General features: G+C 35.8%; 1 protein-coding gene across 2 annotated transcripts in view; it reads right to left on the reverse strand.

Annotated features, from left to right (window-relative positions):
• Positions 1-26,214, reverse strand: part of TAF2 (TATA-box binding protein associated factor 2) — a 101,536-nt gene that overhangs the window by 63,334 nt on the left and 11,988 nt on the right. The window contains exons 4-14 of one of the 2 annotated variants that reach the window (XM_004372974.3): positions 19,989-20,107; positions 18,415-18,556; positions 16,942-17,173; positions 14,568-14,752; positions 13,337-13,450; positions 12,066-12,165; positions 9,670-9,755; positions 5,206-5,341; positions 4,011-4,165; positions 3,228-3,342; positions 2,554-2,663 (exon numbers count right to left, since the gene is read on the reverse strand). In XM_004372974.3, the coding sequence (XP_004373031.1) occupies positions 2,554-2,663; positions 3,228-3,342; positions 4,011-4,165; positions 5,206-5,341; positions 9,670-9,755; positions 12,066-12,165; positions 13,337-13,450; positions 14,568-14,752; positions 16,942-17,173; positions 18,415-18,556; positions 19,989-20,107 (1,494 nt within the window). Of the gene's footprint in view, positions 1-2,553; positions 2,664-3,227; positions 3,343-4,010; positions 4,166-5,205; positions 5,342-9,669; positions 9,756-12,065; positions 12,166-13,336; positions 13,451-14,567; positions 16,877-16,941; positions 17,174-18,414; positions 18,557-19,988; positions 20,108-26,214 lie in introns of those variants that run through there. The other variant, XM_023728169.1, reaches the window with a different exon arrangement.

Raw genomic sequence — 26,214 nt, forward strand, 5'->3', positions numbered from 1 at the left:
GAAAAACATACCTTGCTCATGGATAGGTAGACTCAACAGTGTGAAAATGTCAATTTTACCTAAAGTGATCCACAGATACAATGTAATCCCATTCCAAATTCCACCGGCATTTTTTAACGAGATGGAGAAACAAATCACCAACTTCATATGGAAAGGGAAGAGGCCCTGAATAAGTAAAGGATTACTCAAGAAGAAGAACAAAGTGGGAGGCCTCACACTATGTGATTTAGAACCTTGACTACCGCCACAGTAGTCAAAACAGTCTGGTACTGGTACAACAGATACATAGACCAATGGAACAGAATTGAGAATCCAGACAGAAATTCATCCACCTATGAGCAGCTGATATTTGACAAAGGCCCAAAGTCCGTTAACTGGGGAAAAGACAGTCTCTTTAACAAATGGTGCTGGCATAACTGGATATCCATCTGCAAAAATCTGAAACAAGACCCATACCTCACACCATGCACAAAAACTAACTCAAAATGGATCCAAGACTTAAATATGAAAAACGATAAAGACCATGGAAGAAAAACTAGGGACAATACTAGAAGCCCTAATACATGGCATAAACACAATACAAACCATAAGTAACAATGCACAAGCACCATAAGAGAGATCAGATAAATGGGAGCTCCTAAAAATCAACTACTTGTGCTCATCAAAACACTTCACCAAAAGTGTCAAAAGACAACCTACAGACTGGGAAAACATTTTTCGCTGTAACAAATCTGATCAGCGTCCAATCTCTAAAATCTATAAGATACTGCAAAACCTCAACAAAAGACAAATAACCCAATTAAAAAATGGGCAAAGGATATGAACAGGCACTTCACCAAAGAAGATATTCAGGTGGCTAACAGACACATGAAGAAATGCTCATGATCGTTAGCCATTAGAGAAATGCAAATCAAAACTACAATGATATCATCTCATCCCAACAAGGCTACCATTAATCCAAAAAACACAAAATAATAAATGCTGGAGAGGTTGTGGAGAGACTGGAACACCTCTACACTGTTGGTGGGAATATAAAATGGTACAACCACTTTGTAAATTGATTTGGTGCTTCCTTAAAAAGCTAGAAATAGAAGTACCATACGATTCAGCTATCCGCTCCTTGGAATATATCCTAGAGAAATAAGAGCTGTCACACGAATAGATTTATGCACACTCATGTTCACTGCAGCACTGTTCACAATAGCAAAAAGATGGCAACAACCTAGGTGCCCATGAACGGACTAACGGATTAACAAATTATGGTATATCCACACAACAGAATACTACGCTATGATAAAGAACAAGGATGAAGCCGTAAAACACAACGTGGAAGAAGCTGGAGGTCATTACGTTGAGTGAATTTAGTCAGTCACAGAAGGACAAATATTGTAGAAGGCCACTATTATGAGAACTCAAGAAAAGGTTTAAACAGAGAAGAAAACATTCTTTGATGGTTACGAGGGTGGGGAGGGAGGAGGAGGGTTATTTACTAACTAGATAGTAGGTAAGAATTATCTTAGGTGAAGGGAAGGACAGCACACACTACAGGGGAAGTCAGCACAACCGGACTAAACCAAAGCTAAGAAGTCTCCTGAATACAATCAAACACTGTGAGGGAGAGAGCAGCAGGGGTAGGGGTCTGGGGACCATGCTTTCAGGGGATATCTAGGTCAATTGCCATAACAAAGCTTATTAAGAAAATGTTCTGCATCCTACTTTGGTGAGTGGCATCTGGGGTCTTAAAAGCTTGCAAGTGGCCATCTAAGGTGTATCAATTGGTCCCAACCACCTAGAGTAAAGAAGAATGACCAAAGACACAAAGAAAGTAATAGACCAAGAGGCAGAAAGGGCCACATAAATCAGAGAATTCATTAGCCTGAGACCAGAAGAACTAGATGGTACCCGGCTACCACCAATGACTGCCCTGACAGGGAACACAACAGAGAGTCCTGGATGGAGCAGGAGAAAGGTGGGGTGCAGAACTCCAAATCTAGTAAGAAGTCCAGATTTAAAGGTCTGAGACTGGAGGTACCCTGGAAAGCATAGCCCCTGGATTCTCTATCAGTCCAGAACTAAAACAATTTCTGAGGCCAACTCTTCAGACAGGGATTGGACTGGACTGTGGGACATAAAGTGATACTCATGAGAGTGTGCCTCTTAGCTCAAGTAGATACAAGAGACTCAACAGGCAGCTTCTGTCCGGAGGTGAGACGGGAAGGCAGAGAGGGTTAGGGGCTGGTTGAATGGACACGGGGTTATCAGGGGTGGAAAGGAGGAGTGTGCTGTGATAGTATGGGGACAGCAATAAGAGTCACATAACAATGTATGTATAAATTTTTATATGGGAAAAAATAATTAAAAAAAAAAAGAACAGACAGTAAACAAAGAATCTTTGGTAATACTAAGTTCAAGCAAAATGGAAAAGAAGATACTAGATAACATTTTCCCTACCTAAAAAAAAATTAGGGTACACAACAAGATTTTTAATTTGGCATTTTAAACTGTGACTTATAGTTTAATAACTTCAGTTGATAGTTACAATTCAAAGCGTACCGTCTGCTTTTGGAATGGCAGGGTATATCATGTTTAAGGCTGTTTTCTTCAATTTGCAATGTATGATTGAAGGATCCATCTAACTCCTGCACTGTTACTTTAAGTGGTCCCTTTAAAAAGAAACATAATGTTCAAAGGCAGTGCTAGAAAAATACCAATATGTATGCTTATGTGTAAAACTAAAACCCACTGCCATCGAGCAGATTCTGACTCATAGCCACTCTATAGGACAGAGTAGAACTGCCCTATAGGGTTTCCAAGGCTGTAATCTTTATGGGAGCAGCCTGCCACATCTTTCTGCCAAGGAGTGGCTGGTGGGTTCACACCACCAAACTTCCAGTTAGCAGCTGAGCACTTTAAACAGTGCACCACCAGGGCTCCATGCTTATGTATACCAGTATAGAAATCAAGATATAAAATAATACTATACAAACTGTGTATCTGGAGACACAGAAAGGCTGCTAATGAGAAAGGGCGGGGTAACTGGGAGAATTTGAGCCCACTGCAACTTTAACCCCTGTTACCTCTCATTGACACTTGGTGATTTCTCAATTTCATTTTCTCCAAACAAAACCTCATTATAAATCTTGCAACTACCAGCCCACCCCTAAGCACTTCCTATACTAAAATTAGAAGATAGCAGTGCAAACGACTACTTTGGAAAATAAACTTACCACATATTTCTGAGTTCCAGGAGATGTATAATCTTGTTTTATTTCCAATTCCAAGACATTTCGTTTTCTATTAAATGCAAAACTTCCATAAAATTTTACTACTCCACTCTGGTCTCTGAAGAATTGTAAAGGAATCTTTACATGATGAAATGAATATGTACTAACCAAAATAAGTTATTCACTATATTAATAATCATTTTCAAATGCATCTCTAAGAATTCAAAACTTGAGAAGCATACTTCATTGCAAACCAGGTGGTAAAGTATTTAAAATTCTTGTGGAAATGTTTCCCCAGATTCAAACAAAATTTCTGAAATATTAAGAAATTTGTATTCTAAAAAAAGCAAAACTACTCTACTAGGTTATTAATATAGTGTTTTAAAATGAAAAAAAATGCAAAAAATTACAAAGTTCCAATATACCACTCAAGTTGTGCCAACTTCTAACCACATCTAAAAGTCACCAGTCCACTGCATCTTACAAGTAATCCTACAGCCCTGTCTGGTAGATTATTCACCTCCACCACCATCAAACCCATTGCTTCGCTCACACACTAAAAACTACTTCAAAATATGCCAAATTTTAAATACACAGATACATATGTATGTGTATATCTCAATGATCATAGTCACCTTAGAGGAAATAATTCACAGTTCATGGTTATTTCTAATATTAAAATAGGCATACCCTCTTTAGTCCCTTATATTCTTTTTCTTCCACCTTTCCCTTATACATGTACCTTATTCCCTTCCCCACTTTTTTGAATGATATTAAAAAGGATACACCCACTGCTTTATTAAAGGCTGGATGTCTTTGCCAGAGACATTGGAGATGGACTTCAAAAACCCAGATGTGGAAACCAACATCTGACTCCACATATGTGACTGGAACTTCTGAGATGAAGCAGTACTAGCCAGACTTAGCAGTTTATTGAAAACCTGTAAGGACAAATGTGTCAATCAGTAAGGTCATGTAACATAATATATATTGCTTTAAAGTCTGTACTATACATACTTTGCCTGATAACTTTCTTATAGTCAATTATGGAGGATAATAATTTCACATTTTACTACATATTGTTCCAGTTAAAGGCTACTTAGCAATAGAAACATGCAAAGATTTAAACAGATTAAAACCATTTTTCCTATGAACATTAAAGACTCTTTTGTTTATTAATAATTATAACTAATTATATAATAAACAATATAATACCTCTAATTTACTGTGCTATGAGCTTTACAGAGAATCTAAACATTATTTAAGAGGTTGAGAATACTCATTCAGATTTATACCACTCCAAAAAGTTGAACGGCCCTTTATGGACCATCTCTCATTTAATATGTCTATTCTTTACTCTAAAGGCAAGGTGAAAGAGGATTAAAGAAACTTAATGTTAGGATAAACTTAAAATGTTCTTAAAAAAGATTATTAATAAGTTATTTTTCACCCACCTCTAAGATTGTTATCAATGAAAAAAATTGCTAAACATTTATAATACAGATGGTTTCTACTATCTCAACTATATCTTAACTATTTATACCAAAACTTGCTTAAAATATATGGCAGAATTTGGCAAAACAGTAAAAGTTAAACATCTTTTAGATTAGTTTACTTTTTTCCATTGAAAAAATATATTCAAAACATTTCTAAATGGCACTTCATCCTTAATATCAATATTCTAAGGAATGCAGAAAACAAAATCACATGCATAAATAGATTTTACTTTCATCAATTCTAATTTTATTTTCATAATAATCTTGTGCTAAGTGGCACAAGTACTGATATTCTACATCTGAAAAAATGCAAACAACAAAAACAAAAAAACAAACAAAAAAAGCCACACACTTACATAGTGGGCAAACAGCTAATTAATTAATAACAGAAATCAAACTATAAACCTAGATGCCCTCTATAAGATAACATACATACAGAACAGATCTTTCTTTACCATTGTTAAGTTCTTAAGTTTAATACTTACTTGCAGCATAAATTCCATACTGATCCTATTTTCAATCAATCTCATCACAAGGTGAGCTTTACACTGGAACATAGTGTAATATTCCCAGGAGAGTGTATGTGGATGCTTTATTGAAAAGTGTAGGTGGGATGCTGGACTAAAAAAAAATATGTGTATTTACTTAATATAACAAATTTGAACATTAAATAAGCAATAAATTCCATGGCTATAACAAGACAATAAATCAAAATTCACAGCAACTCAAAATGCATCAAAGACCTAAATGTTAAAGCAAAATCTATAAAATTCCTGGAAGATAACACAGGGACAAAAGTATAGGACCTACCATATTTTTATGTAAAAAACGTGTGCCTTCTATGTTTGTTTGCCAATCATGTCCTCCCCCTGTGAGGTATTTTCATAAGTGCAGCTAAGCCAACTTTTTTTTACATGCTGCTGTAAAAAAAATTAGCATAGCACGCTTACGAAAATAACTTGCGGGGGGTGGGCACAGCTGGCAAACAAACATAGAAGGTTCACGTTATTTGCGGAAAAATAAGGTTGTGTTCTTTAAAAACAGACTATCAAACACAACTACAAATGCAAAAACAACAGAAGACAAATTAGGTAGCTGGGACCTACTAAAATTAAATACGTATGCTCACCGAAAGACTACCAAAAGAGTGAAAAAAGAACCTACAGACTGGAAAAAAATCTTGGGGGATGACATACCTGATAAGGGTCTAATCTCTAAAACATATAGAAAACTTCAACAACTCAACAACAAAAAGATAAGTAATCCAATTAAAAAAATGGGCCAAGGACATGAACAAACACTTCACCAAAGACGACAATCAGGTGGCCAATAATCACATCAAAAGATGCTTGTGATCATCAGCCATTAGAAAGATGCAAATCAAAACAACAATGAGATACCATCTCACCTCTGCAAAAATGGTACTGATCAAAAAAACAGAAAACAACAAATGCTAGCGAGGTTGTGAGGGGACTGGAACTCTTATACATTAATTGCTGGCGGTACTGTAAAATGGTACACCACTATGGAAAACAGTTATGATGCTTCCTCAAAAACCTAGAAATAGAAATACCTTATGAGCCAGCAATCCCACTCCTAGGTATATACCTTAGAGATCTAACAGCAGGGACAGGAATATACATATGCACACCTATGTTCACTGCAGCATTATTCACAATAGCAAAAAGATAGAAACAACCTAAGTGCCCATCAACAGATGAATGGATAAACAAATTGTGGTACATACATACAATGGAATATTATGCAGCTATAAAGAAAAATGATGAGTTCTCAAAACATAACATGGATGAACCTGGAGGACATAATGCTGAGTGAAATACGTCAATCACAAAAGGACAAATATTGTATGCTCTCACTTTTATAAAAAGACAAGAACAGGTATACATACAGAATGCAATGTTCTTTGGTGGTTACCAAGTATGGAAGGGGCAGGGAGGGAGAATCACTTTCTAGACAGTAGACACTTGTTATTGGTTATGTTTGGTGACAGGAAAGACAATACTGAATATGGGCGAAGTCTGCACAGCATGACCAAGGTAAATGATGACATTAAGAAGTACACAAGAATAAGAGATGATTTTGGTAAACGCTGTAACATATACAATTTTGCAAAAACATTAATAACAACCAAAAAATGTATGTGTGGTTACAGAGGTAGCTATGTACACATATATGTGTACAAGACGGCACATGTGAGCATATGGGTGTACATGTACAGGTGCATCTGGAGGCATATGTATATACATGTTTGTGCTGCATATATATTCATACATACACTAAAGCACATAGAAGGCACAGTTATGGAGACATCCTAGACATAACCAAACATCTTGAGGGATTTGTTTACTGGGTTTGAAGGCTTAGGACCACAATCTCGTGGGGCAACTCAGTCAACTGGCATTAACATAGTGCATAAAGATAATTTTCTACATGCTAGTTTGGTGAGTAGCATCTGGGGTCTTAAAAGCTTGGGAGCAGCCATCTAAAATATAACTATTGGTAGGTACTCGTCTGAAGCAAAAGAGAAAAAAGGAAATCAAAGACTCAAAGAAGAAACTACTCTACAGGACTAACACCCCACACAAACTACGGCCTCATTTATCCTGAGATTAGAAGAACTAGATGGTGCCCGACTACCATTACCTACCATTCTGACCAGGGACACAATAGATGGTCCAACATAGAACAGGAGAAAAATGCAGAACAAGACTCAAATTCCTAAAAAAGGCCAGACTTATTGGACCACTAGAGACTAGAGGAATCCCCTAGACTACTGCGCTGAGATACCCTTTAAATTTGGAACCTAAACCACGCCCACAGATCACTTTTCAGCCAAGTAACAGATTGGCTCATAATATAAACATCACCCATGAGTACTGTGCTCCTTTAAATAATGATCTAATGGAGCCCTGGTGGCACAGTAGTTAAAGCACTCGGCTGCTAACCAAAAGGTCAGTGGTTTGAACCTACCAGCTGCTCCGTGGAAGAAAGATGTGGCAGTCTGCTTCCATAAAGATTTACAGCCTTGGAAACCCTATGGGGCAGTTCTACTCTGTCCTCTAAGGTCGCTATGAGTTGGAATCGACTTGACAGCAGCGGGTATATGAGACCAAATGGTCAACATTTACCCTAAAACAAAGATGAGAAGGTAAGGGGTTTGGGGTGGTGGGGGGATGGGGAAGCTAGGTTAGTGGAAACAGAAAACAACCAGAATGGAAATAATGAGAATGTTGACACACTGTGAAAAATGTAAACAATGTCACTGAACAGTATGTATAGAAATTGTTAAATGGGAACCTAATTTGCTGTGTAAATTTTCATCAAAAACACATATAAAAAAATTCATAGCAATTTCATTAGTATGAGAGCAAGAAAGACCAGGAAACACGTAAGAATAAACCTAACTGAAAGAAAATTATGAAGTTTTACTAAAAGGCATAAAAGAAAACTTGAATAAATGGAGACATGTGCCAAACACCTAGGTGGGAATACACAATACTATAAACACTGGAATACAAAATACCAAAAATATTTCAATTCATCAATAAAATCAATGCAATTCCAATCAACATCCCAATGTTAAAGCACACGCAAAAAATACATTCAACCCTAAGGGACCGAACTGCCGGGCTGAGGGCTGTGGGGACCATGGTCTCAGGGAACATCTAGCTCAACTGGCATAACATAGTTTATAAAGAAAATGTTCTACATTATACTTTGGTTGAGTAGTGTCTGGCGTCTTAAAAGCCCGTGAGCGGCCATCTAAGATACTCCACTGGTCTCACCCCTTCGGGAGCAAGGGAGAATGAAGAAAACCAAAGATAGAAGGGAAAGATTAGTTCAGAGGACTAATGGACCACAACTACCATGGCCTCCATCAGACTGAGTCCAGCACAACTAGATGGTGCCTGTCTACCACCACTGACTGCTCTGACAGGGATCACAACAGAGCGTCCTGGACAGAGCTGGAGAAAAATGTAGAACAAAATTCTAACTCACAAAAAAAGACTAGACTTACTGGCCTGACAAAGACTGGAGAAATCCTGAGAGTATGGCCCCCGGACACCCTTTTAGCTCAGTAATGAAGTCACTCCTAAGGTTCACCCTTCAGCCAAAGATTAGACAGGCCCATAAAGCGTATCAGCCCAGTGGCAAGGATGAAAGGCAGGAGGGGACAGACAGGAAAGCTGGTAATAGCAAATCCAAGGTCGAGAAGGGAGAGTGTTGACATGTCATGGAGCTGTTAACCAATGTCATAAAACAATTTATGTGTACTGTTTAATGAGAAGCCAGTATGTTCCATAAACCTTCATCTAAAGTACAATAAAATTAAAAAAAAATACACTCAAGATGGATTACATATTTAACATAATCAAACAAAAACAATTCTAAAAGTACTAGAACAAAATAAAGGAAAAAATTGTCTTCATAATTTTGGGATGGGAAAAACAAAATCCAAAGACATAAAGACTATGTAAAAATTTTGATGTGGTGAGAAAGATCATGAGTAGATTAAGGCTACAGTCTAGCAGAAAATATTTATGATGTATATATATGAACATTTAAGTTGTATACATGCTAGCTTATCAATGCATTAAATACTAGGATCTAGCAGCTGATCTAATAACTGTGGTAACTGTGAGATAGTGATGACTGCAAAGGATATTTCAAAGTAATTTGCAACAATTATAATGTGACAGAAAAATATCCATGATTTCTATTACTGACAATAGTTATCATATATGATAAAAACAGCAAACTTACTGAAAGGAGTAATGAAAATATCACCAGTGTTTGTGGCATCAATATTATTACACACTATTACTACTCCTTTGACTTTGTGTGGGCCTCGACATACATACAAGTGATCATGTAACAATGATCCCTTAAAACAGGTTTATAATATCGTCTCTGAAAAATAAACATACTTATCCTTCTCTTTCCCTCCACCAAAAATGGGATGCAATAAAACTCCACCAGTCTTCAATTCATACGCCACTATTTTGTCTAGTTCCTAAAAAAGATATAAAACTAGGAGTCAACGAAAATATTTTTTCACACATCCAATTTCAGAACTGACCTGTGAATTCTCATTTTCTGAAATCAGAATATAAATTTCTTAAAATAAATGAGATGTATGTATTTTGAGAATAAATTATGTACTTATAAACAAAGCAGATGGGATGGCTGGCTAAATGATAGAGCCAAAAAGCCTTCTCCACATTGTGACTTCAGGGCTGGCCAATAGCCTGGCAACTTTTCATAATGGCTCTTCCCAACCTCTCTGACTTATGTTCCAAGTTTATTTCTTCCTTCTCTCTATTTTGCTTCTGGTGGGGTATTTAGGCAAGTAAAAAGAAACAGGGATAAAATTATTTTAGAAATTCATCATTTTAAAACTTCTGAACTCTTCCTTTAATAGATCAAAGTTGAAAAAAAAAAAAGTTCAGTGAAGAAAACACAATAAAGCAACTGTGCCGGAAATTCGTGACCAGTTTAAATGATACAGATACAGTGTTGTTGGCTGCCACCGCGCCATCTCCGATTCATGGTGACTCTACATATAAGAGAATGAAAACGGTGTCCAGTTCTGTGTCATCTTTACAATCATTGACATGTTTGAGTCCAGTCGGACAATATTCTGTTCTAACCCATAGCATTTCTACTGGCTAATTTCAGAAGTCAATTGCCAAGCCTTTCTTCTGTCTTAATCTAAAAGCTCCACTGAAACCTGCCCACCATGGATGACCCTGCTGGTATCTGAAATGCCAGTAGCATAGCTTCCTGCTTAATAGCAACAAGCAAGACACTAGAGGACGGCAAACTGACAGTAGTGGAGATGCAGCGTAGAGAAGTGTTAAAAAGCACACTGAAATGGTTAAAGGTCAGGTTTAAATCCAGACTCTATTACTTACTAGCTATGTAACTTTGGCCAAATAACTTAACCTCTCTGTGCCTCAGTTTTCTCGCCTATAAAATGTGGATACTAACAAAGTTGTTATGAGGATTAAGGAGCCCTGGTGGCTCAGAGGTTAAGCATTTGCAGCTAACGAAAAGGCTGGCAGATCGAATCCACCAGAAGCTCCTTGGAAACCCTATGGGGCAGTTCTACTCTGTCCTATAGGGTCTCTATGAGTCAGAACTGACCTCACAGCAATGGGTTTTTAGTTTTTATGAGGATTAAATGAGTTAATATTTCTAAAATCTTTCTACCAGTGCCAGGTACATTGTTAAGTGCTACATATTATTTTTTTTCCTCTTCTCTACTAATTTACAAAGTGAAGAATGGATCCTTCCAGTTCTAGATGAAATCTTTTACAACTAACTTGATGGCTTTCCTGAGTTTTAGGCCTGGATGATGAAAATAAATAAAATGAGAGAAGGGGGAAGATGGAGGGGTCAGCTTAATGAGGATATTAAAGACTGAGATTTTTCGACCTGGGAAGAAAGAAGCTAAGCATAATATGATTAAAATGTCTATGAACAGAATGGGCTGAGTAAAACATAATTTTTTTGGTGGCGGGGGAGTGGGGGGATCAAATTCTTAAATAGTAGGAAAAAGACATGCTATGGCAGTGAACATAAATGCATTCAAGGACTAGCCAACCTATAAGCACTTACTATGTACAAGGCACCATGCAATGCACATTACATGTATGATGCCTCACAACCCCTGCTAGTGGGATAGACACTACTATTACTCCCTCTCATACAGATGAGGGGCCCTGGTGGCACACTGCTTAAGAGCCAGGATGCTAACCAAAATGTTGGCAGTTCGAATCTGCCAGTCACTCCCTGGAAACCCTACCGGGCAGTTCTACTCTGTCCTATAGAGTTGCTTGAGTCAAAATCGACTCAATGGCAATGGATTTCGTTTTTTGATTTTTATACAGATGAGGCTTGGAAATATAAGCCAAAGTCACAAAGCTAGTAAATGTATGAGGGAGATTCAAAAGCAAGCAATCTGACTCCAGAATCTGTTCTCCAACTGTAAACAAACTTTGGAAGCACAGTTATAAATGACTACTATGAGGATCTGGAATATATCTAAAAACTAACTTGATGTTAAAAATCCTAAACATTCTCCTACTTAAAAAAAAAAAAAAAAAAAATAGACATCGGGGCCAACGCTAGTAAGCAGATAAAATAGACCATTAGTGCTTCTTAGTAAAGTGATTCCCATTTTACTGTGAAAACTCAGGAACTTTAAAATGACATTTTTATAAATACTTTACAGTTATTAAAAATAAAGGGCACATGACTTGGAAATCAGTAGGACACTAACATGTCTAAATGACTTGTAAGTGGATAATGGATCTCTTACCTCCTTAATCCAGTGGCGGTACTCATTAACACCAAAAGTTTTTTTCATCCAAAGTCCATAAATATAGCCTGAAATTCCCTTCAGCACCCATTCATCAGACCTAAACAAAACGGTAAAATCTAAGCTTCTTTCAGTCAAAAAAATCTTCAGATGAAGCCAAAGAGGATAACGGAACAAGCATAGTATTTACTTCTTGGTTTTCCTAAAGCAAAATGAAGTTATTAACAAATTATTTGATTTTCCCACTTCCTCTGGTCGAGTTGACCAGTTCTACTTTCTCTTCACATCTGGCTTTACCTTTTAACTATAAAACTGCTTTAGAATTTCATTTCAAATATAATTTACCTATGTATGTGCTCTACTCTGGCAATGCTGCTTCCCTCTTGCCCAACTCTACCTTCACATTGTCTACCTCTAAGGAAATAGTTGCCCACACCCAGAACTACACCGCTCAATTCTTAAAGTCCACTTCTAGTATTGCCAATCTGATGCATAATTATCAATGGCATTAAAAGGCCTAGAATTTATTTACTTGACTTATTTTTTAGTTTCTCAAGAGGAAAGGTAATTAACATCATTCATTCACATATTCATTCATTCAAACACTTTGCCTATCAAGTTCCAGGCACTATTCTTTAATGAAACGATGTGTAATTATTTTAGGAAAATCACAAGTCAGAGGCCTTACCCTCTCCTTTCTCACTTCTAGTAAAAAAAAAAAAAAAAGAAAGGAACCAAGATTTACATACTACATATAGCACAGAATATTCAAAATTACAATTTATAATCTTAAGGGAATTTTTCTACAAATTCATCTCAAGTTTAATCAAAAAGAAAAAAAGTCGTTTCACCTCTCACTTCTTTCAAGTAAATTGGTACAAAGCTGAGCACTAGCAGGTAAATCCCCACATCACTGTCACTATGACTATTATTTTGCCTTGAACATTACCAATTGCTTTGAATGCATTAGCAGTCTCACTCTAGTTTTCTATTTCAAGTCCTTATATCTATAATACGCATTTAGTTCTTTAAGAAATTACTGCTATCAAAATTCTTACCTCAGTCTTACTGTAAATTACAGGATTACAATATTGATTTCATGGCCAAAAAACTGAAATGAAATTTATATTATTTTTCTTTAAATAAATATAGAATCTGCCTTTTAAAGGAACTATTTGCTATTAAGGCAAAGGTCAGCTTATACTACACTAAAAGAAAATAAACTTTCCAGATTTTTTTTCTCAGTAGTTGTAAACTTTGAAGATACTCACCAAGACATTCTGGATATGAAACATCCAAAAAACTGCTGGGCCAAGGACTGGGCTAAACACCTTCTAGTCAAAGGTGTCTCATCTATAATCATGGCACTGTGTAAAAGATTTGTGCTAGAATTTAAAAGAAGAGAAAGATAACTATAACCAAGAAACACTCAATTATTCAGCTAAAATAACATTAAAATTACACTTTCAAAATAATGGAATATAAGTTAGACATACAAAAACCAAAACCGAACCCACTGCCGTCGAGTCAATTTTGACTCATAGTGACCCTACAGAACAGAGTAGAACTGCCTCATAGGGTTGCAAAGGTGCAGCTGGTGGATTCAAATTGCCGACCTTTTGGTTAGTAACCATGGCTCTAACCGCTGTGCCATCAGGGCTCCAAGTTAGACATAAAAGAGAAAAATCAGAATATTCTCCAAAGAGTTTTCTCATCTTTTCAAAATGTAGCTGAAATTCATTATCATTATGACTTTTGCTTAAAGGAATATAAATACCTTTTGATGAGGGAGGTAGGAGAGCATCATTAATGAAACTGATCCTCACATACAAAGGCCCTGCTACTTCCAAAAATCTTCTCCTGATAATAACTATTACCTTGACTGTGCTCTATTATTTACTTTCAAATACCTTATCCCATCAGATCTTTCTAACAAGCTGCTGGAAAATGCATGGACAGCATTATCATTCCCATTTTACAAATGAGAAGATTTAGGTACAGCAAAGGTAAAAATGACTGAGCCTGAGACATAAAACTTCTAAATCTGGAAGAGCCCCAAGGAGGAAGGCGAGGAACAGAGGGAAAAGATGACAGAGAAGGAGGGAAGAAGGAAAAAAAAAGGAAAAGAAATTTCAAACAAATTTCTGATGTTCTCGGGTAAATTTTTAAATAATGCTAGGAAAAAAAAAACCCACTAGCTGTCCATGTAATAACTTATATAAATTTTTTAAATGCATAAACAGAAAAAAAAGAAAATATGCAAAATATTAATATCAGTTAATTCTGGATAAAGATAATATGAGTTTTTTGGGTTATTTAAAAATGTTTTTTACATTTTTGTATTTTTTTTAATTTTAAAAAAGAACTAGAAAGATTTTTCTACAAAGCCAACCACCTCTAAATTAAAGAAAAAAGTTCAAAGCTCATCTTACAATTGATCACACAAGAAGTAACTTTTCTTTATACTATCCTAATGCAGGCATTTCAAATTTGAAGACCAACCTAAAAATGCTCATGGAAGCATAAGCAGCCACTTCAACATAAGCCTCATCGATGAACACAGTTTTAAAACAGGAGTATGGGTATCGACATGTAAGAATTTCCTCATAAAATTCAAAGACTTCATGAAGATATGACGTAGTATGTTTAAGCAATGGAAGAAGTTGGGGTAAACAAAAATGAGTCACCTGAAAACGCAAAGCAAGGAGAAAAATCATTTAGATGGAAGAGTTAACTTTAATATTTTAAAATTCCTAAATATCTCAATTATAAATAAATGTTCAAATTTTTTTTACAAATTTCATGATACTAAAAAAGAAACTGATACTGTGAAATTAGTCATTACTTTTACTGACCATGTTAACAAAATATTCACTGGACTTAAAAAAATTCATGATGAATTACAAGCCTACAAAATGCCTAGATCCACTGAAAATTTAACTTCGGTTCAAAATGAAAATTTTTTCTGCAAATATATACATAACAAAAAACATTTAATATAGCTTTTATTCATAAATGTCTAACCAAGTGAATGTTGCACATCATAGTACTATCCTAATAAGTAAATGTTAATTAAACTATCTTCACTGAATATAAAAAACAATTACTATAGTTCTTCTCTAACATCTTAACTACATACCGGAAGCTTTAGGGAAGTTCATTAACAAGAAATGTCTGCAACAAAAATAGTAATTCTGATTTTCTTACCAGGTTACATCTCATCTTGGACATGAACACACAAATATCACATACGTCTCATATTATGGCTCTGTGTCAAATGAATGGCATTAACAAGGACAGAGATCAGTTAATTCTTTTGAGCTGGACAAGTTAGATAGCTTAAGAAGGGGAAAGAGGATATCCAAGCAGAGATAGAAATAAATAAGGTATGATCAGAGAAATACATGTAAATTATTCTGAGTGAGGAAAACGCTAGAAAGGAAAATTGGGATAAAATTCTAGAACTTGAAAGTCATGCTATAGAGTTCTGATTACTGCAGGATTGTAGAAGCAAGGACAATTTTTAACATATGATTAAAATTATTCTTCTGGAACATTATAAATAAGAGGGCACCATAATAGTGGGGAATGAGCTTCTATAAATTATTAATGGCCAGGGCCCAAACAGCATCACGATCAACACACCTCTTTATACACAACCAAAAACATAAAATACTGTTCATCAAAAAAAGGACTCATGTTCAGACAAATTTACACAAAAGCAAATGTACTGAGAATGCTGGTAACAACTACCATCTATTTGAGACAGAGAGGAACAAAGTCATGGGCTCTGAGTATTCAAGAAAACACTGCTTGACTGTTATTTACCTTACTGCCATCCAACAGCTCAGAGTAGGAAAAAAAATTCTTCCTAAATACAAAGTCGGTGCTAATTTAAAAAAAGTGATTTTCAAATTGATCATTTACCAAAGATAAAGTTCACTGCCAATCTTATCAGTGGATACACTTTTAAAAGAGTCTGTATTAGGACAGCAGAAGCAAAACCATTCACAAAACATGTGGAATCTTCTCCGTGAGTGATTTTATCAAACTTGTGAATTTCAGGAAAGGGAGACCGAGGAGCTCACAGATAGTCTTTCTAGACCTGGTTCTCCTCAATTTTTTGCTCACGTAACTGCAAGAAATGCTGCTGCGATATACATGGTCACAGCATACGCTTTCAATATAAAAAATTACATAGAAAATATAAAAGACCAATAGTAAATAAAAAGACAGCCATTCAAATGTTATTTTATATAGATATAGAGGCTAAGAGGGTCAACAACCAATGAATTACTTTCTAACCACAAGAAGTCTCATGCCTGGGAAGGCCTAAAAGTACTATTTGGCCTATCAACTGATATATGATTTATGACAAGATGTGGGATGGGCGGAAACTGTAAAATGCCTAAGTTAAACCTGAAAGAAATCTTCATGAGTGTGCTGATCAGAATTCTAATGCTACCTCAGGCTTTTCTTTTTTCCTCTGTATACCCTGAAGTGAGATTAAATCTTGCTTTGTAATTTTGAAATTGCAGTATTTAAAATTCCAGAGATGGGAACAGAACATTCATAAACATATGGCAAACAAGATGACAATAATGACAGAATTAGTAATCAAGATAGGCTTGATGATCTTTTGGAACGCTAAGCCCCCTGTTGAAAAAGACCTAAAATTTTAATATGACATTTTGAAGGGTATTCATTCAAGAATTCGTATCATTAAATATATCAGTTAAAGAAACATTTTCTTTCTAGTGATGTTCTTGATAGTTAAATGCACAGTTAAGAAAGATAAAGAATTTCATTATTACTCTCCTTTTTACTGGGAGTGGGAGGGTGGGATGAGGGTAAGGGGGAAGAAGATATGACCTACCTCATGCATATATGGATCTACAAGTATTTCAAAAGGTCCAATGGCCAAGGAGATATTTGACGCTGCTGTTGGAATGGTAAGCATGTAATGGAAGGTCTTCTTCCTCATATCATGGGTATACACTGTCTCCACCAAATCTCCATTGGAAACAGCCACCATTGCAGCATCTACTGTGAATTCTAATTTCCATGTACATAATTCAGAGTATGAATCAACACATGGGAACCAAAATCTAGAAAAAAGATTGACAGTATAAAAAATACACTGAAAGTACACCCTGTATTGTTTTCTTAATCTATAAATGATTTTAACATTTCTAGAAAACACCGAAAAACTTTAGCTATTTGACTACTGAAGCTTTTTACTGTGTAACTTGAAAGAACCTGATTTTTAAAACTCTGTTCCCAAATTTTATGCAGCAATATTAAGAAAATATATCATGTGATACTTCCAGTTCAAACTCTAAAAAAGTTAATTAACTTTTATGTCCCATTTTTAATTAAAAAAAAATACTTTCAACTTATATCTTCACATTAATTTACATGTAGTATTCACTGCCAGAAACTAAAAAAAATTATAATAAAGCTTTATAAAACACAATTAATATTCAGAATCTATTCCATAAGTTAGGAAATTGCTTTTCTGGAATATTTAATACATTTATATAAAGTCAAACTGAGTGCTAGTAAAGCCAAATATAAAATTTCTATTCGATTCTCTTTCAATTAAGGTCAGTTCTTATTATGTGCCAGGGTTTGTACTTACTACTGAAACACAAAGAAGTATAAGACATCATCCCTGCCTTAGAGGAGTTAATAGTTTGAGGAGAGCATACATATTATTAAATATTTCAATAAGATCTGATAAATGGGCGGACAACTAACAGGTGAGAGCTGTACAAAAAGAGAGTGTAAATTCTTCTTTTACGAAGACTAGCTGAACAAGGAAAAAAGATAAAAAATCAGTGAACTACAGAGCTGCATGCAATTTTCTGTATGTTTTACTTCAATATACCAAACCAAAAAAAAAACCAAACCCACTGCTGTCAAGTTGATTCCGACTCATAGCAACCATATAGGACAGAGAAGAACTGTCCCATGGAGTTTCCAAGGAGCAGCTGGTGGATTCGAGCTGTTGACCTTTTGGTTAGCAGCCAAGCTCTTAACCACTGTGCCATCAGGGCTCCTATTTCAATATAAAGTTAAAAAAAAAAGAATCAAGTGCGATGATTATCTTAGAAGAATAGACCTGAAGATAAATACTAGTTAAGGGGAAAAAATCAGAAGAAAGAGGAAAAGGGAAGACACACGAGAGAGGAGGAATGACTAATTGAACAAGGTTCAGAAGAAGTGGAAGAGGTTTGGGTGATTAAGCTTGTACTTCTCATTTTATACTAAATATGTGTGCACATACCTAGAAAAAATGCAATGGAAACATGAAATTAATTGAAATATGTAAGAATTAATAATCTACCTTGTGGAATTTTGATACCCACAAGAGAAAACATGAGCACCTCTCTCAGCCATGCTTCCCTCCACACTGGGTACCACAAAATGAAGACCTCCTTTTGGCTGATCCAAAGAAAAATTGATGTGTATCTTCAAGACCTTTAACTCTGCAGCAAATACATACACACATACATTGATACATAAATACATAAATAACAGTGGTCTCTATTTATTTAATAAACTCAAAGACTTACACTGGACATAAAGTGGGAATAATCAGTTTTACATGAAAAAAAGCCACACTCTCTACCCTAATTTAGGCTTTCACCATTCTCTCCACCTGTTTTAACTCAATAGCCTGCTTTCACTGATGTCCCTACCTCCAATCAATTCTAGTCACTGCTAGGTGTGTTTTCCCAAAATATAACTCTGGTCATGCCATATCCTCCTCTAAGAATTCATGACAATGTTACATGCCTAAAGAAAAAAGTTCAAAACTCCCTCATAGAACACTTAAGGCTTTCCAGATCCAACCCCAAACTTACTTTCAAGTTTGATCTCCCATTACATTCCCCTACAGATTGTTAACCATGGTTGACTTTGGGACGTAAGGGAAGGAATGATGGCAGATAGGCCTACCCAGTGATTTATATTATGTATTTATTATTATGTTTTTTGTTATGCTTAACTTCTACATAATAAACGTGTTGCTTTCATAACATTAAAAAAAATTTTTTTTTAATTATCCCCCAAAACGCTAACAAAAACCTGAATTATCTCCAATCTCTGAACATGCAGTGACAACCTTCCGTATCTGTCCTCTAAAATGTGCACCTTCCTCCCCAAAACACACACAAACAAAGCAAAAATAAAACAAGAAGTCTTTTACTTCCTTATCTTAGTTAATTTTCATAAGACTAAATAAAGGTAGGCAGAAGGTTATATAAAATCATTACGATGACTTTATACAAGAAACTTTATATAAAAAAAAAATAAAGATTTAGAAATAAGAAGATAGGGTATTCATAAAAATACACAGAATGGGCGTCAGAAACCTTACGTTCTAGCTTTGGCTTACCACTAATTAGCTAAAAGAACCTCCACAGGTCACTTACTCTTTGGTCTTTTGTGTAAAAGGAAAAAATTGAACCAGATAATTTTTCAGGATCTAAGCGCTAAAATTCTAAACAGATTTGATATTGTGTGGTTCTCAAATCTTGACAAATTGTTCCATTTATCTAATTTTTAAACCTTCACTCTTAAAAAATAACGCAATGAGCTGCTTTTTGTTGCAGCCTTTCATGATATTTTCCTGTTAGACAATGATCCTTAAGAAAAAAGAATTGTAAAAAAAATGTAACTAATGTCACTGAACAATTTGTATAGAAATTGTCAAATGGGAACTTAGCGTTTAAACATTCACCAAATACACAATAAAATATTATTCAAAAGAAGAAAAAAGAGCTTCCAACTTTTTAATGTTGTATATTTCAACGGATTAATTTACAATTCTGACATCAGTAATTTTCATGTAAAATTTTCTAGTTACTGAATCTAACATGCTTTTACTGTAAAGTCAATATAGTCTTGGTACTTTACCATCAACATGTTTCCAAAGCTCTGAGGGAACCTTAATGCAAAGTTCTCCATTTCCCGCATCAGGATCCACAGCACTAACTGCAGCTGCATAAGCATTGGAAAAATAATTGAGATTTCTCCTGCGGGAGGGAAAAAAGCCAAGTTTTAATAACAGTAAGACATATATTTCACCAAGCATTGTCTTAAATATTACTTGGCACTACTTGTTTATAAACATTATATCTTCTTATATAATTCACAAGAATACTTTTTAGCCAAGTAACTGTTGCTTTACTCACCATACTATAAATACAATGGCATATATATTCTGGTGGTCAGTGCTATGTGACTGTACTATCATTATTACATTCTTCATTAATTTTGAATAGCCAAAATCAGTACACTTTTCTGATCCAAATATAAAGAATATATGTAGAATTGAAAAAAATAACTATTTCTTATTAATCTGGCAAAAATTTAAAGGGGCTCAACAAACTTTAAAATCTGACTGAAATTAAGATGTCTAAAACAAGTCAGGATGGGAAGGAATTCCTAGAAATGTAATAATGTTCACCTCCGCTTCCCAGTACATGACAATGTAAACTTAACAAAGGGAGTGAACTTTTGGCTAGTTAACTGCTATATTCCCTATGTTCCAGGAGGTACTCAACAAATATTTGCTCAATAGCTATCTGGCCTTATTTCCCACTGGAGGGAAAAAAATACATAGAATTCTTATGGAACTATGAAAACATTTCTCTCGTCTGACTTTCTTATTTTATTCCATAAAAACAATGTACATCCAAACAATAGGCTGGCTTATAAAATAAACAATATCACCCGTGAGTACTGTGCTCCGTTAAATGATCAATTATCTGAAATCAAACAGTCAACGCTTACCCTAAAGCAAAGATGAGAAGGTAAGGGGGGCAGGGAAGCTAGATTAATGGAAGCAGAATGATCAGAATGGAAATAATGAGAATGCTGACATGCTGTGAAAAATGCAACCAATGTCATAGAACAATCTGTATAAAAACTGTTAAATGGAAACCTAATTTCCTGTGTAAACTTTCACCTGAAACACAATATTAGTTTTAAAAAATGTACGTGTATATTTATACATATTACATTTCCTCACCGAAACTGGGTTAAATAAATATGGAAGAAATAGAAAAAAGGTAAAGAGAAGGAATGGCAAGAGTGAGAAAACAGATGAAAGACACCAACACCATGGGCCAAATCCTTGCTGTGTACCTGTACGTCTATCATCCCACTAGATGTAGCCACAAAGTTAGTGATATTTTATTAGCATAATAAATTCTTTTTACTGCTCTTTAAGTGTAAGTTTACAGCTCAAGTTAGTTTCTCATACAAAAATTTATAAACACATTGTTATGTGACCCTAGTTGCTCTCCCTTTAAAGTGACAGCACACTCCTTCTTTCCACCTCGGATTTCCCTTGTCCATTCAACTAGCTCCTGTCCCTTTCTGCCTTCTCATCTTGCCTCCAGACAGGAGCTGCCCATTTAGTCTCATATATCTACTTGAGCTAAGAAGCACACTCTTCATGGGTACCATTTTATGTCTTATAGTCCAGTCTAATCTTTGTCTGAAGAGTTGGCTTCAGGAATGGTTTTAGTTTTGGACTAACAGAGAGTCCAGGGGCTATGTATTCCGGGGTCCCTCCAATCTCAGTCAGACCATTAAGGCGGGCTTTTTTTAATGTGAATTTAAGTTCTGCACCCCACTCTTCTCCTGCTCTGTCAGGGACTCTCTGTTGTGTTCCCTGTCAGGTCAGTCATTGGTGGTAGCCGGGCACCATCTAGTTCTTCTGGTCTCAGGCTGATGAAGCCTCTGGTTTATGTGGCCCTTTCTATCTCTTGGGCTAGTATTTTCCTTATGTCTTTGGTGTTCTTCATTCTCCTTTGCTCCAGGTGGGCTGGGACCAATTGATGCATCTTAGATGGCTGCTCGCTAGCTTTTAAGACCCCGAACGCCACTCACCAAAGTGGGATGCAGAACATTGTCTTAATAAACTTTGTTATGCCTTATTAGCATAATAAATTTTTAACTCAGGTAAAAGGCGCTTTTTAATATCCTACAGAGTGATTAAAGAGAAAACAAAATGGGCAAAACCATTAAAGAAATTATATACCCTGAACTTGACAGAAGCCATTCCTTCCCCATTTATATCTCCCCACCATGTAGGAAGGACGTAATAGAATCATGGCTTTAACAATCATTTAGGCTAGCAACTACAGAACATAAGGTTCTGAAAGGAGTTAAACAGACTTCTCAATATATTTAACAATTTCTATTAGATAAATACGTGAAATAAAAGATGTAAAGCTCTAGGATCATAATAAAAATAACTGTGTTTTAACATACCACTTATTTTTATAAAATCATACAGAAAAATTGACTTTTTATTCTTTTCATGTACAGTTCTATATTTATGTAACCACCACAACAATCAGGACACAGAACAGTTCCATCATCCTCAAAAAGTCCCTTCTCCTATGCCTTGTGTCAAATAAATAGAATCATACAGTATGTAACCTCTTGGAACTGGCCTGTCTCACTCAACATGTCTTTGAAATTCATCCAAGTTGTTGCATGTATCAATAGTTGAGTTTCTTTTTACTGCTAAGTAGTATTCCACTGTATAGATGCCCAATTGTTTGTTTATCCATTCATCCACTGAAGGACATTTGGGTTGTTTCTAGCTTTTGGCTTCATAAATAAAGCTGCTATGAATATCTGTGTGCAGGTTTTTGTGTGAACATAAGTTTTCATTTCTGTAGGATAAATCCCCAAGAGTGGGATTGCTGAGTCATATGGTAAGAATGTGTTTATAAGAAACTGCAGAATTGTCTTCCAGAATGGCTGTACCATTGTGCATTCCCATCAGCAATACATGAGAGTACCAGCTGTTCCACATCCTTGTTAGCACTTAGTTAACATACCACCTAATTTTAAAGACATCTATTTTGGATATCTACAGACCACAATTTCTTTTCAGGAAGTTTTAAATACATGAAATTGGAAAGATGGTTGCAGAACTTGTATTTCCCCTCCAGTTAACAGTGAAATTCAAAAATAAAAATGATGTACAAAAAGAAAGAAAGATTTAACTATTACATACTAGAGGGCTTAGTCTTTTATGGGAAGTTATTCTCACTTCATCTCCTCATTTCCTGAGAAAAGGTAAAGTGGTCCAAATAAAATAGGTGAGTCAGTATAAATGGAATCTATTGGGAAGTAGTTATAAGAAACAATCTTCTGATGGTTTAGATTTCAGTATATGAATCAAATATGTTTCCTTTCATAATAACCTCACAAAAGCCAAAAAATACAGGGCAAGATTATAATAAATGTTTTCATTTTGCAGAATAATGACAGCAAAATATTAATGTGTCCTTGCCCTATAACCACCACCATCCCCAAACCCCAGTCCTGCTCATGGAAACAAAGCTTAAAGAGAAGTAATGATGTAGGCAAATACTGAAAAACTAATACAGTAATCAAAAGAATTTTTTCCAAGAACCTATTATATACATTCATATTAAATTGAAGTAATGTGTTAATTCCTTCTCAAATAAAGAACGCTGGCTTCTTAAAACTGTAAGTACAGATTTTGCAAAGCTTATGTTTCAATTATTTTTAAACTTTTCCTCTACGTTAAAAAAAAAATTCTTATGGAAATACCCATCAGAAAAGTATATATACCCTAAGTATACAGCTCAATGAGTTTTCACAAGCAATAAACCCAAGTAAGCCAGCATGCTGTGCAAGAACAGAATGTTACCAGACTCCCAGAAGCCCTCTTGTGCCCTCTTTCAATCACTAACCAAGCCCCACCCATTATTCTCATTATTGTTTAGAATTCCATAATGTAAGAATATAGTACAATTTATTTTACCACTCTACCATTGATGGGCATTCAGGTAATTTCCAGTTTCTGACTATTAGGAATATTACTGCTATGAATATCTTTGCACATGTTTTTCAGTGAACATATGAACACATTTCTGTTAGGGATACACTTAGAAGTGAGATTGCTAAATCAGAGAGTATCCATATATTCAGCCTCAATTTATACTCCTAGTAGTGACATTTGAGAGGTCTAGTTACTCTATGTCCTCATCAACACTTGGCTTTTCTTCTACTTTTAATCTTGAAAATTTACATACAGAATGAAAAAAAAAAAGCCAGCTAACAGAAAAATTCACTTTCCAGGGAAAGAATCAATACTAAAATTACAATAAAGATGTACTTTTTAAAATAATCAAACAAAATTTGACCTGATACCATGAAAAAAGCTTCCATGGAGAAAATCTTCCTTACAGGTTTTTCTACAAAAATTTGAGCCAACTATGCAAAGCAGCCATTTTTAAAAGGCTAATGAATTTCAAGCCACTAGAAATACTGTCAGGAGCCCTGGTGGTGAACTGGATAAGCACTTGCTGCTAACTGAAAGGCTGGCAGTTCAAACTTACCCAAAGATTCTGTGGAAGAAAAGACCTGGTGAACTGCTCCCATAAAGACTACAGCCTAGTCGGAATCAACTTGACAACACCTAACAACAACAGAAATTACTGTATACAGAAAAAGGAAAAAAAATGGCTCTGCTGCAATGTAAGTGTCAATTAGTCCAAACAGAAGAACGATACCTAGTTCTAAGGTTACTACATTTAAGAAAACATAATGCCAAACCAGAGCTTATCCAGAGAAGGGCAGAGGATGGTAACAAATCTGGTAACCGTTTCACATCAGGAATGGCTGAAAATATAGAGATTCTGTAGTTTGGAGAAGAGAAAACTTAGGAGGAAACAGTATTTATTTAAGATAAGTTGGTGAATATTACAGCAAGGTAGACAGTTCCATTTAATAAAGAACTTCCTAGTATTTAGAAATAATGAATGAAAGAGGTACATTAAAATATAGTGAGCTCTCCAGAGCCTAAAACATGCAAGCGGAAGGTGGGATATTATAGAAAAAGTCTCTGTTGAAGTTTAGACAAAATTAATGCTAATGTTCCTCCAACTCTGTTAGTTGCCATCATATCGATTTGGACTCCTGGCAACCCAAGTTTGCAGAGTACCAAGCAACTGGCAGGGAGACATTTTGAGTGAGTTAAAATATAAAACTATCTATATTACTTAAGGAGCCCTTGTGGCACAGTTGTTAAGAGCTTGGCTGCTGACCAAAAGGTTGGCAGTTTGAATCCACCAGCCGTTCCTTGGAAACCCTGTGGGGCGGCTCTACTCTGTCCTATAGGTTCGCTATGAGTCAGAATCGACTCGATGGCAAGCGGTTTGATGTTTTTTGTTTTTTTTTAATTACTTAACCATAATCAATAAGGGAATTAACCACTTCTATTACATGACATGTCTCAGAAGAAGTTCAACCAGAATGCTCCTTAGAAGCATGGATGGCGAGAATATGTCTCACATACTTTGGACATTATCAGGAGGGACCAGTCCCTGGAGAAGGACATCACGCTTGGTAAAGTAGAGGGTTGGCAAAAAAGAGGAAGACCCTCAACGAGATGGACTGACACAATGGCTGCAACAATGGGCTCAAGCATAACAACGATTTTGAGGATGGCTCAGGACCGGGCAGTGTTTCGTTCTGTTATCCATAAGGTCACTATGAGTCAGAATCGACTGGACAGCACCTAACAACAAATAACATTACATGACACTAATAAACAAAAAAACCAAACTTGCTGCTGTCTGTCTTGGTCATCTAGTGCTGCTATAACAGAAATACCACAAGTGGATGGCTTTAACAAACAGAAATTTATTCTTTTACAGTCCAGGAGGCTAGAAACCCGAAATTTAGTGTGCCAGCTCTAGGGGAAGGCTTTCTCTGTTGGCTCTGGGGGAAGGTCCTTGTCATCAGTCTTCCGCAGTTGAGGAGCTTCTCAGCACAGGGATCCTGGGTCCAAAGGACATGCTATTCTCTTGGCTCTTGTTTCTTGGTGGTATGAGGTTCTGCTGTTTCTCTACTGACTTCTCTCTTTTATATCTCAAAAGAGACTGATCTGAGATACAACGTAATGTTGTAGATTGAGTCCTGCCTCATTAACGTAACTGTTTCTAATCCCGCTTCATTAACATCACAGAGGCAGGACTGACAACACATTGGAAAATCGTACAGATGACAAAATGGTGGATAATCACAGAATACTGGAAATCAGGGGCTAGGCAAGCTGATGCACATTTTTAGGGGACACAATTCA

Source organism: Trichechus manatus, unplaced genomic scaffold, assembly GCF_000243295.1.
Source record: "Trichechus manatus latirostris isolate Lorelei unplaced genomic scaffold, TriManLat1.0 scaffold00022, whole genome shotgun sequence".
NCBI classification, from domain to species: Eukaryota; Metazoa; Chordata; class Mammalia; order Sirenia; family Trichechidae; genus Trichechus; species Trichechus manatus.